The 17,088-nt window shown below is 41.7% G+C and overlaps 1 protein-coding gene across 6 annotated transcripts in view; it reads right to left on the reverse strand.

Moving 5' to 3' along the window:
• Positions 1 to 17,088, reverse strand: part of LOC106611026 (osmosensitive cation channel TMEM63C) — an 89,738-nt gene that overhangs the window by 37,564 nt on the left and 35,086 nt on the right. Inside the window, exon 1 of one of the 6 annotated variants that reach the window (XM_014210832.3) lies at positions 1,064 to 1,449. The exons of the other annotated variants lie outside the window; for them this stretch is intronic. Coding sequence (XP_014066307.1) covers positions 1,064 to 1,138 — 75 coding nt within the window. The 5' untranslated portion in view covers positions 1,139 to 1,449. Of the gene's footprint in view, positions 1 to 1,063; positions 1,450 to 17,088 lie in introns of those variants that run through there. 6 annotated transcript variants of the gene reach the window in all.

A 17,088-nucleotide genomic window follows, 5' to 3' on the forward strand; every position in this document is an offset into this window, starting at 1 on the left:
GGGGCCCGTTTTTTATTTTTTATCAAATGTTATATTTTATAAAAGTTTGTATCAATCTATATCAAGCCTAGCTTGGGGGACTCCATCGTTTATGCATCCTTTATTTAGCGTGTACTCCCTTTAGACACAGCGACATTTATCTCGCAACCGAGTATACCATAACCACCGCAATACAACATTTTAAAAAGGTAATTTTAGGTTTGGTAACACCAACTCAAATTTCTTATGACCCCTCATCCCTTCTATAAATATATTTTAGAATAATAAAACAAATTAAAATGCTTCACGAGATTACCCCCCCCCCCCCCAAAAAGATTTGAGTTTGGCCTGATTTTTTATTTGTTACCTTTTAGACTCCATTGTCTTTAGTTCTCGCAAGGATTATCCAACCCCAAAAATCGGCTCCACTTCCTCCCATGTAAAATTATCCGGGTATTGTTACTGGTCCTATGTTTAAAGACAAATAGTAATCGTATCGCTTTCGATGCTACCCGTTACCTTGCTAATTGTGCCACTTTTCCCGGGCGTAAATGTAGCCTATTTCTCATCATAAGGAATCCGTGACATTTGATCCCAGGCATCTATTAGAACGTTGTGAGATGTTGCCTCCTACGTCTCCCTTCACATAGAAACTCATCACTATGAACCACTATCGATCGAACCAAGGCCATACACCGCTATATGAGCGTTTTCTGCCCCGCTGCTTACAAGTGTTCGCTGCTGGTTCTTTTGTCAAAAAATGCAGAGCAGCATTCCCTCCGAATGCAGTAGTCTTCATTATCATTCTACACTCATTCTTCCAATGACCAACGGCCCCACATCTAAACAGGGATCTGTCGCCATACTTTTCCCTCCCTGTTTCTGTGTATTACCTTGGCCATTGAAACCACTGTTAGTGACTTTCACTGTGGCAGTGTTAACGCCTCGCACGACCGCGAATTGAGCAGAGTTAAGATTCCACTCTCAAAGCATACTGCTCTATTTCATCCACAACCCCGCAATTGCCGTTTTGAAAAACAGGTTTCAAACCAGATGTACAAATTCTATCAATGTACTCACGTACCCAGTCTTCTTGCAGCGGAGTACATCTAATTTTGGCCTTATCGGTTTGTCTTTTTTGTTGATAGAATGCCGACATCAAAACGCTGGTGTATTGAGCGTTGATTCTTATTTCATGTCATTGTGCCAAGTCACAATTGCATCTCTGTATTCTCTATTAGATTGGAATTTTCCGTCAGCAGGGAAATGCTGACCAATTTGCTCAATGTTTCTCCATATTCGAGCCGATTTGGTCGAACGCTTGTGCGGCCCAATAACTTTTAGTAAAGTGTTCTTCCTCTAGCCCCTCTTTACTCCGAAGCCTCTCCCGACAGTGTTCAGAGTATTTAGATATCCTCACTCCTTAATACACGCCTTCTATTAACTATTTTCTAAGGTAGCGACACCCACTTCCCCAGAGTTGTTATGGTACAGTATGTGCCTATTAAATTGGTCACGGCACTTGGTACCTTGTCTGCAAATGTATTACTGGAGAATAAAGGTGACCTAATGTATTATTCCAGTGATGCGCCTCAAATAATCACTGTTGTTGATAACACACATTACCAAAATTATTCACAGTTGTCTTCCTATTTCCACATAATCTGTCACGGTTCAACCAACCTCTCTCCGTATTGCTACTGCCAATACACACAAATCATGATCACACGTTTGAATATCTTCTTGCTTAAAATAAATGAATGTGGCTTCCTTCTAGAATGTATAGGCAACCTTATCACCATCCACATTCCCCCCGGTTGTCCTTCTCCATGGACTACTTATTTACAACCTACGGTACTAGTACACAAGCATAACAATCCACACACCCTCAACGGCCTGGGCTTTCACCGCCTCTTTACGGGTCTAGTAGGGAACCAACCCCCTAGGACTTACCATCTGCAGGTACCAGCCTGCTCGGGCTTACCTTCCGGGACTATATACCATAAAACTAAGACCGGTCGTAATACAAAATGGGACTACTGAATAAGCTCAGGCTTTCTAGGTCCGTATCCTATAATTGGTTCAGCCTACGATGCTCATCTCCCCATGATGTCAGAATGAGTGATAAACAAGGTAGGCACAGTTCCGACACCTGCTTCACTGATTCGGAATCCCTAGTTCGACTGTAAATCGTGGTGAACCCTGCTCGCAGCGCCAACTGTTAGGTTCTAAATAAAGAGTAAAAACTCACGGACGATCAGTAAAGCTCAAACCAAGTTTATTCACCCAAATGGTCAGACAGATGAACAGACCAAGACATCTTCACACAAGCACTAGTACTTAAACCTTCCTCCTTACACATCTGAACAGCTAATACACCTCTGTTGCTAGACAAAACTTTCGTGATATCTGTTCTTCTTCACTTCATCTGACCCGACGTCTGCCCCAAATGTCTACACTTAAAGCACATCTTGATTGTTTCCTTTCAAATCCAAAAGGGACAAAATAATGCACATTGTGTCAAAGTCCAGATACTTATGAACGTGACTACATGTATATTATTTTATCCTTAAATTTTTTTTAAATTACAATTTATTAAAAAAAAAAATAGGTTTACTTTATTTATTCATTTGATTCAGTATGTGTAATCTCAGAAAGTAGAGGTCTGGGTCGGTGCATGTTCATCTCCCATACACAACCACTGCAGAGTAAGTGTCAGTACTGTATCCATGCTATGTGCAGTCAACTAGTTATTCTTCTTATCCGTATTTCTTGAAACTGCACTGTTGGTTAGGGGGCTCATAAGTAAGCATTTCACTGTAAGGTCTACCTGTGACTAATACACTGCTCAAAAAAATAAAGGGAACACTTAAACAACATCCTAGATCTGAATGAAAGAAAATCTTAAATACTTTTTTCTTTACATAGTTGAATGTGCTGACAACAAAATCACAAAAATAATCAATGGAAATCCAATTTATCAACCCATGGAGGTCTGGATTTGGAGTCACACTCAAAATTAAAGTGGAAAACCACACTACAGGCTGATCCAACTTTGATGTAATGTCCTTAAAACAAGTCAAAATGAGGCTCAGTAGTGTGTGTGGCCTCCACGTGCATGTATGACCTCCGTACAATGCCTGGGCATGCTCCTGATGAGGTGGCGGATGGTCTCCTGAGGGATCTCCTCCCAGACCTGGACTAAAGCATCCGCCAACTCCTGGACAGTCTGTGGTGCAACGTGGCGTTGGTGGATGGAGCGAGACATGATGTCCCAGATGTGCTCAATTGGATTCAGGTCTGGGGAACGGGCGGGCCAGTCTATAGCATCATTGCCTTCCTCTTGCAGGAACTGCTGACACACTCCAGCCACATGAGGTCTAGCATTGTCTTGCATTAGGAGGAACCCAGGGCCAACCGCACCAGCATATGGTCTCACAAGGGGTCTGAGGATCTCATCTCGGTACCTAATGGCAGTCAGGCTACCTCTGGCGAGCACATGGAGGGCTGTGCGGCCCCCCAAAGAAATGCCACCCCACACCATGACTGACCCACCGCCAAACCGGTCATGCTGGAGGATGTTGCAGGCAGCAGAACGTTCTCCACGGCGTCTCCAGACTCTGTCACGTCTGTCACGTGCTCAGTGTGAACCTGCTTTCATCTGTGAAGAGCACATGGCGCCAGTGGCGAATTTGCCAATCTTGGTGTTCTCTGGCAAATGCCAAACGTCCTGCACGGTGTTGGGCTGTAAGCACAACCCCCACCTGTGGACGTCGGGCCCTCATACCACCCTCATGGAGTCTGTTTCTGACCGTTTGAGCAGACACATGCACATTTGTGGCCTGCTGGAGGTCATTTTGCAGGTCTCTGGCAGTGCTCCTCCTGCCCCTCCTTGCACAAAGGCGGAGGTAGCGGTCCTGCTGCTGGATTGTTGCCCTCCTACGGCCTCCTCCACGTCGCCTGATGTACTGGCCTGTCTCCTGGTAGCGCCTCCATGCTCTGGACACTACGCTGACAGACACAGCAAACCTTCTTGCCACAGCTCGCATTGATGTGCCATCCTGGATGAGCTGCACTACCTGAGCCACTTGTGTGGGTTGTAGACTCCGTCTCATGCTACCACTAGAGTGAAAGCACCGCCAGCATTCAAAAGTGACCAAAACATCAGCCAGGAAGCATAGGAACTGAGAAGTGGTCTGTGGTTACCACGTGCAGAACCACTCCTTTATTGGGGGGTGTCTTGCTTATTGCCTATAATTTCCACCTGTTGTCTATTCCATTTGCACAACAGCATGTGAAATGTATTGTCAATCAGTGTTGCTTCCTAAGTGGACAGTTTGATTTCACAGAAGTGTGGTTGACTTGGAGTTACATTGTGTTGTTTAAGTGTTCCCTTTATTTTTTTGAGCAGTGTATATTTTGATTTGATTAGTATTTGTGAAGTAAATATAATGATTATTATTAAGGAGTCTTGTCTAGGGTTGGTTCTACCTTCTGAGATGTAGATGAGATACTTCTGAAGTATACATGAATAATTTGTCCTGGCCAGTGTAATACGCCTACCTAGTTTGTTTGTTTTTAAGCCAAAGGAAAGGAATAGGTTATTCCTCTCAGGGTCAATAAGAGAACAACAAAAAGCACTTGCCGTCACTGTGTTAATTGAGAATAAAATGAATTTGATCATTTAGGAATCATTATAGTATATTAAAGAGAGAACGTCATTCAACTCTCCATATAATTCTCCAATGAAGTAAATGCAAACCTATACAGGAGCGTGGGTAAAAATCACTGGGAAAGTCCTTCCAAAAAAGCTATATTACAACGTATGTGTTGTGATAGTTGCGTTGTTTGCTCTATACCCTGTTACTTCATTATGCCTTGACAATGTGATATATAGGCCTAAGGCCGAGACAATAAGAAGATACAGTGGCAGAATAAATTCAACCACACCTTTGTTTCATCACAAAACCGGAGAGCAACATCTGTCCGGTGAAGTCCACAAAACATTGCATGTAACAAAAAGTTACATTACCTACAGAATGGTCAAGCAAGTTAATGTTTCCAAAATTTTTGGACTACTAAACAACTTTTGATTTAGAACCACAGAGAGTTACCGCAAGTTTCAAAGAAAACAGGAGTTGCCTCCCCTATTCCAGCACCATTTTAATTTAAACATTATCCAACTCACCTATGCTTAGTCTAATAGTGACAACTAAAAGATACTAAAAACAATCTAATCTAAACGGTCTACGACTGTCATACAGTACACAGTTGTTGTCCTAGGCTACCTGGCTAAATTGCTTGCTCGCCTAACTTCATGGGCAACGATGCACCAGGCCAGCTAGTCAACATTAGCATACTACACGTTGAACTGCCATCCTCTCATGGTTGGATCAGAATCGCTATTATAATAATTGGTGAGTACGGAGAATTAAGTAAAACCACAAGTCCAAATCCCCATCTCCATCCATGGCTAATTTAGGAAAGGTCCGATTTTAGCAAGCTGGCCACTGGAGGACAACACAATTATTTTATTTTTTCCGTCAATGATGTTTGGCTTCTGATGTGATTGGTCTGAAGCCTAATCCAAACTGGCTTCCCTTGACACGTTTTCAGTGCGCCAGGACCATTTACAGCTGAGCGCACTCAGTTTAGCTCAACGCTGAATGGCTATTATATATTTTCAAAAATTATCAAGGGAGGGCAAATGCTCAGACACCCCTTGACTTTTCCCACATTGTTGTGTTAAAGCCTGCATTTAAAATGGCGATTTTTGTCGTCACTGGCCTACACACAATACCCCATAATGTCAAAGTAGAATTGTTTAGACATTTTTACACATTTATTTAAAAAAATGAAATTTCTAAGTATTCAACCCCTTTCTTAAAGCAAGCCTAAATAAGTTCAGTAGTAAAAATGTGCTTAACAAGTCACAGAATTTGCATGGACTCCCTGTGTGCAATAGTGTTTAACATGATTTTTGAATGACGACCTAATCTCTGTGTCCCACATATACAAGGATCTGTAAGGTCCCTCAGTCATGCAGTGCATTTCAAAAACAGATTCAACCACAAAGACCAGGGAGGTTTTTCCCAATGCCTCGCAAAGAAGGGCACCGATTGGTAGATGGGTAAAAAAAAGACATTGAATATCCCTTACAGGCATCCTTCCTAACTCAGTTGCCGGAGAGGAAGGAAACCACTCAGTGATTTCATCATGAGGCCAATGGTGACTTTAAAAAAAACAGTTAGAGTTTAATGGCTGTGATAGGAGAAAACTGAGGATGGATCAGCAACATTGTAGTTACTCCACAATACTAGACTAATTGACAGAAATAAAAGCCTTTACAAAATACAAACATTCCAAAACCTGTTTCCTTTTTGCAACAAGGAAAAATTAATACTGCAAAAAAAAAAATGTTTTTTTTTAAAATGGCAACGCAATGAACTTTCTGTCCTTAATACAAAGTGTTATGTTTGGGGCAAATCCAATACAACACATTACTGAGTATCGCTCTCCATATTTTCAAGCGTAGCTGCATCATGTTATGGGTATGCTTGTAATCATTAAGGACTGGAGAGTTTCAGGATAAAAAAAAAAAGAAAGAAGGCAGCAGGCACAGGCAAAGTCCTAGAGGAAAACCTGGTCCAGTCTGCTTTCCACCAGACACTGGGAGAGGTTATTGTCACCTTTCAGCAGGACAATAACCTAAAACACAAGGCCAAATATACACTGGAGTTGCTTACCAAGATGACATTGAAGTTTCCTGAGTGGCCAAGTTACAGTTCTGACTTAAATTGGCTTGAAAATCTATGTCAGGACATGAAAATGGTTGTCTAGCAATGATCAACAACCAATTTGGCAGAGCTTGAAGAATTTTAAAAAGACTGGGCAAATATTGTACAACTCAGGCGTGCAAAGCTCTTAGCTGTAAATCGTTGCCAAAATGTGATTTTAACATGTATTGACTCAGGGGTGTGAATACTTATGTAAATTCGATATTTCTGTATTTCATTTTCAAAAAATGTGCTAACATTTCTATTTGACATTAAGGGTATTGTATGTAAATGAGTGACAAAATCTATTTATCCATTTTGAATTCAGACAAAAAAAAATTAAAAAAAATGGAGTAAATCAGGGGTATGTGTACTTTCGGAAGGCACGATAAATGTCCCTGTTAGCATACCTTAATTCGGGCAAAATTAAATATAAAAATATATTTTTAAAAGGAGAGAGCGCAACGGAAATAAAAGTACTGTGTGTACAATTTCAGCGTCTTAGGCTGTATGACATTTGAGCTCTTTTTCCCCCACATATGGGCCATTTAAACATTTTCCCACCCACTCAGGCCTTTATAGCAAATCGGCTGAGGAGCATTCAAAAATAAATTGGCCAGATCATAGCAATCATGTTGTCCTGTTTCCTGGTCAGTTTGTTACTTAAACAAATAGATAATGGCTATAGCTAATGGGTTGTCATTTAGGCTACATAGCCAACAGACAGTGTTATTCATTTAGATAATCACAGCACCACACAGGTGATCTGTCTTTTCAATTAGCGTGTAAATGAAGGGATTAACACAAACAGTGCATTTAGAAAGTATTCAGACCTCTTAACCTTTTCCACATTTTAGAATACAGCTGTAATGTATAAAATAAAATGTTCCTCTTCAATCAACAAACAATACCCCATGATGACAAAGCAAAAACAGGTTTTTAGAAACATTTACAAATGTACTAAATAAAAAAAACAAATATCTTTACATAAGTATTCTGACCATTTGCTGTATAAGTATTCTGACTCAAAATTGAGCTCAGGTGGATCCGGTTTCCATTGATCATCCTTGAGATGTTTCTACAGGTTGATTGGAGTCCCCCTGTGGTAAATTCAATTGATTGGACATGATTTGGAAAGGCACACACCTGTCTATATCAGGTCCCACAGTGCATGTCAGAAAAAAAACAAGCCAAGAGTTCCGAGACAGGATTGTGTCGAGGCACAGATCGGGTGAAGAATACCAAAATATTTCTGTAGCATTGAAGGTAGCCAAGAACACAATCAGTCTTAAACGGAAGAAGTTTAGAACCTCCAAGACTCTTTCTAGAGCTGGCCAACTGGGCAAACTGAGCAATCAGGGTAGAAGGGCCTGAGGAAACAGTCTGAATACTTATGTAAAATGTCATCTTTCCGTTTATATATATATATATATATATATATATATATATATATATATAAACGTGTTTTTGCTGTGTCATTATGGGGTATTGTGTGTAGATTGATGAAAAAAAAACAATTGAATCAATTTTAGAATAAGGCTGTAATGTAAAGAAAATGTGGAAAAAGTCAAGAGGTCTGAATACTTTCCGAAAGGCACTGGAATTCTGTCACTATCAACTGATTAAGCTATTCCCTTTCTGTATAATAGGAGATATTTAAACCCAGACAGCTTTTAGGGAAACACTTGTGACCTTCTCTTGTTGGGTTAAAACCTGTTGGGGCTACAGGTTAGCAATGAACCCCGAGTCGGGATTGCTAACAAGGCTGGAAATTCAAAACATCAAAAATCTAATAATTTCAATTTCTCAAACAATCAACTATTTTACACAATTTAAAAGATAAACATCTCCTTAATCTAACCACATTGTTCGATTTTCAAAGAGGCTTTACGGCAAAAGCATAAAGTTAGATTATGTTAGGACAGTACATAGCCACAAAAGTACAAACATCCATTTTCAATTCAAGGTCAGGCGTCACCAAAAGCAGAAACCAGCTAGAATTATGCACTAACCTTTGTCAATCTCCATCAGATGACACTCCTAGGACATTATGTTATACAATACATGCATTTTTTGTTCCATCAAGTTCATATTTATATCCAAAAACAGCATTTTACAGTAGCGTGAAATTCAGATTTTTTTCTTCTCTGAAATGCTTCCGGTGAACATAACAAAATTACTATTCGAAAACATTGGTAAATTATAATTTTGTCATTCAAAGAATAATATATTATCATCTCGTAATTGCTACCGAATGGCCAGATCTCAAAATAACTTTACTGGGAAATCACATTTTGCAATAAACGGGGTGCTATGCTAAGAACAATAAGCTATGCTATACAGTTAGCATCATCTAATATCGATAATAACATTGTAAATATCCCCTTACCTTTGATTATCTCCATCAGAAGGCACTGCCAGGAATCCCAGGTCCGGAACAAATGTGGTTTCTTTTGACAAAGTTCATAATTTATGTCCAAATAACACCAAGTAGTTAGCGTTCATTATGCTCCCACAAAACGTGGTGGGGGGGTTGTAAAATCACGCCGAAAAGCTAAAAAAACCTAGTAAATAATCTATTTACGTTCGTTCAAACATGTCAAACGTTGTTTAGCATTAATCTTTTGGTCCATTTTTAACGTTAAACATCAGTAATATTTTCACACAACCTATCCTATGTCTAGATAAACAATAATGACAAACTCACGCTTCTCAGATTTATGCGCAGGCGCAAAAGAATGAAGTGAAGACATGTCAACTTCCTTGCATTCTAATTTGCTCTCTGTTTATCATAGACGCTTCAAACAACTTTATAAAGATCGTTGACATCTAGTGGAAGCCGTAGGTGTTGCGAAATGAATCCTTTCTCACTATGGTATCTATAAAACAATGACACTAAATAGTACAGTCACAAAATTCACATTTTTTTTGGATCTATTTTTCACAGGTTTTTGCCTGCAATATGAGTTTTGTTATACTTACAGACACCATTCAAACTGTTTTAGAAAATTCAGAGTGTTTTCTATCCGAATGTGTTAATAATATGCATATCCTAGCTTCTGAGTTGGTGTAGGAGGCAGTTAAAAATGGGCACATATTTTTTTCAAAATGTCTCAATACTGCCCCCGAGCCCCAACAGGTTTTAAGCCCCCGAAGAAGAGTAGCCAGCAGTTAAAGCTTACATTTTTCTGCATCGGTAGGCTTACTTTGTCTGGGGTAGAAAGTTAGGCCTAACTTTTGAAAGTACCGTACCATGCTCAGGTTCCTTATGACGCCTCAGATTTAATTATTTGCAAACTAGTGAGTTTCTTTGCAAACAAGACACACTGATTTGGCATTGGAGAAATATGATGAGATGAACACAGACCTCTCGGTCCATTTTTTAGCCTGTAATTTTGGTAATTTGTGTGGTATTAAAAAAAGATTCTGCTAATATCTAAAATGACAAGGTCTCCTGAGTGGCACAGTGGTCTAAGGCACTGCATCGCAGTGCCACTAGAGATTCTGGGTTCAAGTCCAGGCTCTGTCGCAGCCGGCCGCAACCGGGAGACCCATGGGGCGGCGCACAATTGGCCCAGCATCGTCCGGGCTAGGGGAGGGTTTGGCCGGTAGGGATCTCCGCACACTAGTGACTCCTGTGGCGGGCCGGGCGTAGTGCACGCTGACACGGTTGCCAGGTGTACGGTGTTTCCTCCGACACATTGGTGCGGCTGGCTTCTGGGTTAAGTGGGCATTGTGTCAAGAAGCAGTCTGGCTTGGTTGGGTTGTGTTTCGGAGGATGCACGGCTCTCGACCTGCGCCTCTCGAGTCCGTACGGGAGTTGCAGCGATGAGACAATTGGATACCATGAAAAAGGGGTGAAAAAAAAACAAACACCTGTCTTTTTTTTTTTTTACAAAAAATTACATACAATTGCATGACATTTTTATACCTGCAAATATGATGATAAATTCATGCAATGCTTGAAACTATAAAGGAGATCTGTCCACCCCTACTCGTCTGCAAACCCACAACCTTCTGACCCACACTCCCGGTAATACCTATACCCCGGTATGGTACAGAAACAGTATGAACATCTGGCTGCCAAACCCTAGTTATTACAGCAGTATCCTGATTGAGTCACCAATTTTTAGTTGGGGTGGGTTGTAATCATAGCTGGTTCTGTGATCAAAGCTGCATGAGAGGAACACGCTGTAGGTGTCTCCAATCTGATTCACCCATGAGATGAAATAGAACAAGGAACAGACAGTAATGTTCAAGCATGTTCACACAAAGCAGCCAACGATTCTGAGGTTATGGAGATTCATTATATCTAATAAGTAAGGCACTGACATACGGTAGGACTTATGAAAGGCATGTCTCATTTCAAAAAGAGAAATACTAAAAAGAGATTTTCTTCCTAGAAAATACCTTTGGGATACAGTTTGTTCTTTCTAATAATTAACATGGTTCTACATGACAGTGATACCATGGAAAGGTTGCTAAGGGTCAGCCCCTGGGTAACAACCGTGCTGAAACATTTCTGGAGGGAGATATAGGGGGCAGATCAAAGACATACTGCACCCAAAGAATAAACTCATCACCTGACTCCATACAGTATGATGTATCTGACATTGCCTACTGTATTAAATACAAAGACAAATAAAGAGACAAGGATTCCTGCACAGTAAAACCTTCAGTTAGATCCAGATTCATTACCTGCTTCAGTGAGCAGATGACACCAGCGGAAGAGAGTCCTGCTATGGCACAGAAATTAACCTTAAAATCAAGTGTGAACTCAAATTGACTCAACCGCCATCGTCACCTCGACCACTGTTTGTCAGTCACTCACTCAGGGAAAAAGGACCGTCTCTAAAGGATGACTGGCAATTACCATAAATAAAACAACGAACCTGCTAGATTTCCTGTGCTTGAATGAACCGACAGGAATCTGTGTGTTGTTTAACAAGCCGTCTCGCCCTGTCACTGTTTGTTTGTTTGTGTTGGCAGAGTTGTTTCCTTTGCCTGGAAAAGCCTACGTTTGGGAAAAGAGGGATGAATTCTCTATCATCAGCTTATTCTCCAAGTACCCAGAGCTTGCGGAATACGAATGAGCTTTTACATAACTCTCATACCTCATTCTCATGGCCGAGATATGCTACAATCGCGGAGGTGAAGTCAAACAGAGTACGTCCTTGCTGCAAGAAATACATTAAACTGAATGAATAGAGAAGGTTGAGGAATCTAGAAGGACTGTTCAGCATTTGGTTATATAGCTAAAAAAATATATACTTCCTTCAAATAGCCCCTCTGAAATAGCCCCTCTCAATCCACTTTCCTAAAGCTTCTCCAGTGCATTGGACTATTAACCAGCCAATGGACATCCCGCTGACATGAAAGCAGGGCACGCCGTCAGACCAGGACACACCACTTTCACCCTCTCCACAGGCTACTGACGTGGTCTGTAGGCCCCCTAATTGAAATGAAAGATTTTGGTGTCTCTCAGTTGTCACAGGTCAGAGGAAAGCCCTGCAATAATCCTCCCTATAAGCGCTGAGATGAGTGAAAACTGCCGTATCTAAACAGAGCTCTGATAACAGAAGTCTGTGATATATCCATGAGCAGCGTCCCACAGCTAGTGATGAAGTGTGAATCTAGCCCTAACTGCTCCTATTACGTTTACGATATTTCAAATCAAAGTTCATTTGTCACATGCGCCGAATACAACAGGTGTAAACCTTACAATGAAATGCTTACTTACAGGCTCCAACCAATAGTGTGAAAAAAAAGGTGTGTGTGTGTGTGTCTAGGTAAGTAAAGAAATAAAACAGTAAAAAGACATTTGAAAATAAGAGAGTAGCAAGGTTATATACAGACACCGGTTAGTCAGGCTGATTGAGGTAGTATGTACATGTAGATATGGTTAAAGTGACTATGCATATATGATGAACAGAGAGTAGCAGTAGCGTAAAAAGAGGGGTTGGCGGGTGGGACACAATGCAGATAGCCCGGTTAGCCAATGTGCAGGAGCACTGGTTGGTCGGGCCAATTGAGGTAGTATGTACATGAATGTATAGTTAAAGTGACTATGCATATAAGATAAACAGAGAGTAGCAGCAGCGTAAAAGAGGGGTTGGGGGGGCACAATGCAAATAGTCAATAGACTTGGCACTCCGGTACCGCTTGCCATGTGGCAGTAGAGAGAACAGTCTATGACTGGGTGGCTGAGATCTTTGACAATTTTTAGGGCCTTCCTCTGACACCGCCTGGTGTAGAGGTCCTGGATGGCAGGCAGCTTTGCCCCAGTGATGTACTAGGTCGTATGCACTACCATCTGAGGTGCCTTGCGGTCAGAGGCCGAGCAATTGCCGTACCAGGCAGTGATGAAACCAGTCAGGATGCTCTCGACGTTGCCGCTGTAGAACCTTTTGAGGATCTCAGGACCCGTGCCAAATCTTCTCAGTCTCCTGAGAGGGAATAGGCGTTGTCGTGCCCTCTTCACGACTGTCTTGGTGTGTTTGGACCATTCTAGTTTGTTGTTAATGTGGACACCAAAGAATTTGAAGTTCTCAACCTGCTCCACTACAGCCCTGTCGATGAGAATGGGGACGTGCTCGGTGCTCCTTTTCCTGTAGTCCACAATCATCTCCTTAGTCTTGGTTACATTGAGGGATAGGTTGTTATTCTGGCACCACACGGCCAGGTCTCTGACCTCCTCCCTATAGGCTGTCTCGTCGTTGTCAGTGATCAGGCCTACCACTGTTGTGTTGTCAGCAAACTTAATGATGGTGTTGGAGTCGTGCCTGGCCATACAGTCGTGGGTGAACAGGGAGTACAGGAGGGGACTGAGCACGCACCCCTGGGGAGCTCCAGTGTTGAGGATCAGCATGGCAGATGTGTTGCTACCTACCCTCACCAACTGGAGGCGGCCTGTCAGGAAGTCCAGGATCCAGTTGCAGAGGGAGGTGTTTAGTCCCAGGTTCCTTAGTGATGAGCTTTGAGGGTACTATGGTGTTGAACGCTGAGCTGTAGTCAATGAATAGCATTCTCACATGGGTGTTCCTTTTGTCCAGGTGGGAAAGGGCAGTGTGGAGTGCAATAGAGATTGCATCATCTGTGGATCTGTTTGGGCGGTATGCCCATTGGAGTGGGTCTAGGGTTTCTGGGATAATGGTGTTGATGTGAGCCATTACCAGCCTTTCAAAGCACTTCATGGCTACGGACGCGAGTGCTACGGGTCTGTAGTCATTTAGGCAGGTTGCCTTTGTGTTCTTGGGTACAGGGACTATGGTGGTCTGCTTGAAGCATGTTGGTATTACAGACTCAATCAGGGACATGTTGAAAATGTCACTGAAGACATCTGCCAGTTCGTCAGCACATGCCCAGAGCACATGTCCTGGTAATCCGTCTGGTCCTGCAGCCTTGTGTATGTTGACCTGTTTAAAGGTCTTACTCACGTCGGCTACGGAGAGCGTGATCACACAGTCGTCCGAACAGCTGATGCTCTCATGCATGCCTCAGTGTTGCTTGCCTCGAAGCGAGCATAAAAGCCATTTAGCTCGTCTGGTAGGCTCGTGTCACTGGGCAGCTCGCGGTTGTGCTTCCCTTTGTAGTCTAATGGTTTGCAAGCTCTTAGTTATGCAATTGGATTTAAAGCCATAAGACTGCATCTCTGCTAATAGGTTCTATTGGAATAGGCAAAAGACTAGTTTTTGTGTGTCAGGTTTATTTCAGTACCACAGTTTGTTTAGGCCTGAGCAGTTCTGGTAGTCCGCAGACCACAGGCTACTGAGGAACCTCCATCTGTCTATAGAGACAGGGGGAAGACAGTGGGTACTTAACTTCTCTAGGGCCGGCGGGACGAAATCGTCCCACCTACGTAACAGCCAGTGGAATCCTGTGGCGCGTTATTCAAATACCTTAGAAATGCTATTACTTCAATTTCTCAAACATATGACTATTTTACACCATTTTAAAGACAAGACTCTCGTTAATCTAACCACACTGTCCGATTTCAAAAAGGCTTTACAACGAAAGCAAAACATTAGATTATGTCAGCAGAGTACCCAGCCAGAAATAATCAGACACCCATTTTTCAAGCTAGCATATAATGTCACATAAACCCAAACCACAGCTAAATGCAGCACTAACCTTTGATGATCTTCATCAGATGACAACCCTAGGACATTATGTTATACAATACATGCATGTTTTGTTCAATCAAGTTCATATTTATATCAAAAACCAGCTTTTTACATTAGCATGTGACGTTCAGAACTAGCATACCCCCCGCAAACTTCCGGTGAATTTACAAAAAATTTACTAAATTACTCATGATAAACGTTCACAAAAAGCATAACAACTATTTTAAGAATAGATACAGAACTCCTCTATGCACTCGATATGTATGATTTTAAAATAGCTTTTCGGTGAAAGCACATTTTGCAATATTCTCAGTAGAAAGCCCGGCATCACAGGGCTAGCTATTTAGACACCCAGCAAGTTTAGCACTCACCAAAGTCAGATTTACTATTAGAAAAGTTTGATTACCTTTGGTGTTCTTCATCAGAATGCACTCCCAGGACTTCTACTTCAATAACAAATGTTGGTTTGGTCCCAAATAATCCATTGTTATATCCAAATAGCGGCGTTTTGTTCGTGCGTTCAAGACACTATCCGAAAGGGTAAATAAGGGTGACGAGCATGGCGCAATTCGTGACAAAAAAAATCTAAATATTTCATTACCGTACTTCGAAGCATGTCAACCGCTGTTTAAAATCAATTTTTAATGCCATTTTTCTTGTAAAAAAGCGATAATATTCCGACCGGGAATCTGCGTTTAGGTAAAAAGAGGAAAGAAAATAAAGCACGGGGTCGACTCGTGCACGCGCCTAAGCCCATTGTCCTCTGATCGGCCACTTGCCAAAAGCATAAATGTGTTTCAGCCTGGGGCTGCCTCGATATCATTCAGCTTTTTCCCGGGCTCTGAGAGCCTATGGGAGCCGTAGGAAGTGTCACGTTACAGCAAAGATCCTCAGTCTTCAATAAAAAGAGCCAAGATGAACAACAACTTGTCAGACAGGCCACTTCCTGTAAGGACTCTTCTCAGGTTTTTGCCTGCCATATGAGTTCTGTTATACTCACAGACACCATTCAAACAGTTTTAGAAACTTTAGGGTGTTTTCTATCCAAAGCCAATAATTATATGCATATTCTAGTTACTGGGCAGGAGTAGTAACCAGATTAAATCGGGTACGTTTTTTATCCGGCCGTGTCAATACTGCCCCTACCCCCAACAGGTTAAAAGGAAAATTACACCCAAAAACTATTAGTCCATTGTTGACATAAGCAACACAATTTGGGACTGTCAGTAGGGTTGCACATTGTAGCGAAAATTCAGAGGTGGAAACTTTCTGTGGGAATAGATGGGAATTAACAGAAATATATGCAAATGAATATTAATAACATTTAAATGTTTTTTTGCATTGGACATATTTACCATATATGGAGACAGAAACAAACATTTTACCTTATAAGTAGACATAATAATTTGCAATTTAATCCTTCCAATAGAAATAAAAAAACAATTTAGTTACGAATTGAACTTTAATTAAATGAGTTGACTCTTCACATGGGATGATTTCACTGAACAACAAAAGGGAATATTGAATGATCCATCGCATCTCCCAAAAATGTTTTAAACATACATCTGTAAAATGATAGTCTAGAAACTAAAGCTTTGATTGTCTTCCTCTCAGGTTTCCATGTCTTCTCCCTGGACCTCCTCAATGTCCACCTCTTGAACATCAGACTGAGGCATCATCTTCACTGTCACTTTCCAACCTTGTTGAGGATGACTTCTTGTCAGGCTCAAAAAGCCTCAAATTTGCCCACCAATTTTTCAACCCCTGTATTGGTCAGCCTGTTGCGTGCTTCGGTGTGTGTGTTCCCAACAAGGACCAGTTGCGCTCTGAGGCGGCTGATGTTGGTGGGATTTGGAGGATGATGGAGGAAACAGGGGAAAGAGCCTCTGATCCACAAAGTCCGTTCCACCAGGTGGCTGATGAGATATGTTGACACAACTGCCATATTGCATCTCCATCCCAAAGCCCTTGCTTGGAAGTGTACATCGCCAGACTGCCAAGAACCTTGCACTCATCCAAGCCAAGGTGGCGAGACAAGGTAGTAATGACACCATAGGCCTGGTTGATCTCTGCACCAGACAGGATGCTCTTGCCTGCATACTTGGGGTCCAACATGTACGCTGCGGCATGTATGGGCTTCAGCCAGAAGTCTTCATGCTTTTTGATGTATTTCAGAACTGCAGTTTCCTCTCCTTGGGGCAACAGTGAAG

Source organism: Salmo salar, chromosome 09, assembly GCF_965601325.2.
Source record: "Salmo salar chromosome 09, fSalSal1, whole genome shotgun sequence".
NCBI lineage: Eukaryota > Metazoa > Chordata > Actinopteri > Salmoniformes > Salmonidae > Salmo > Salmo salar.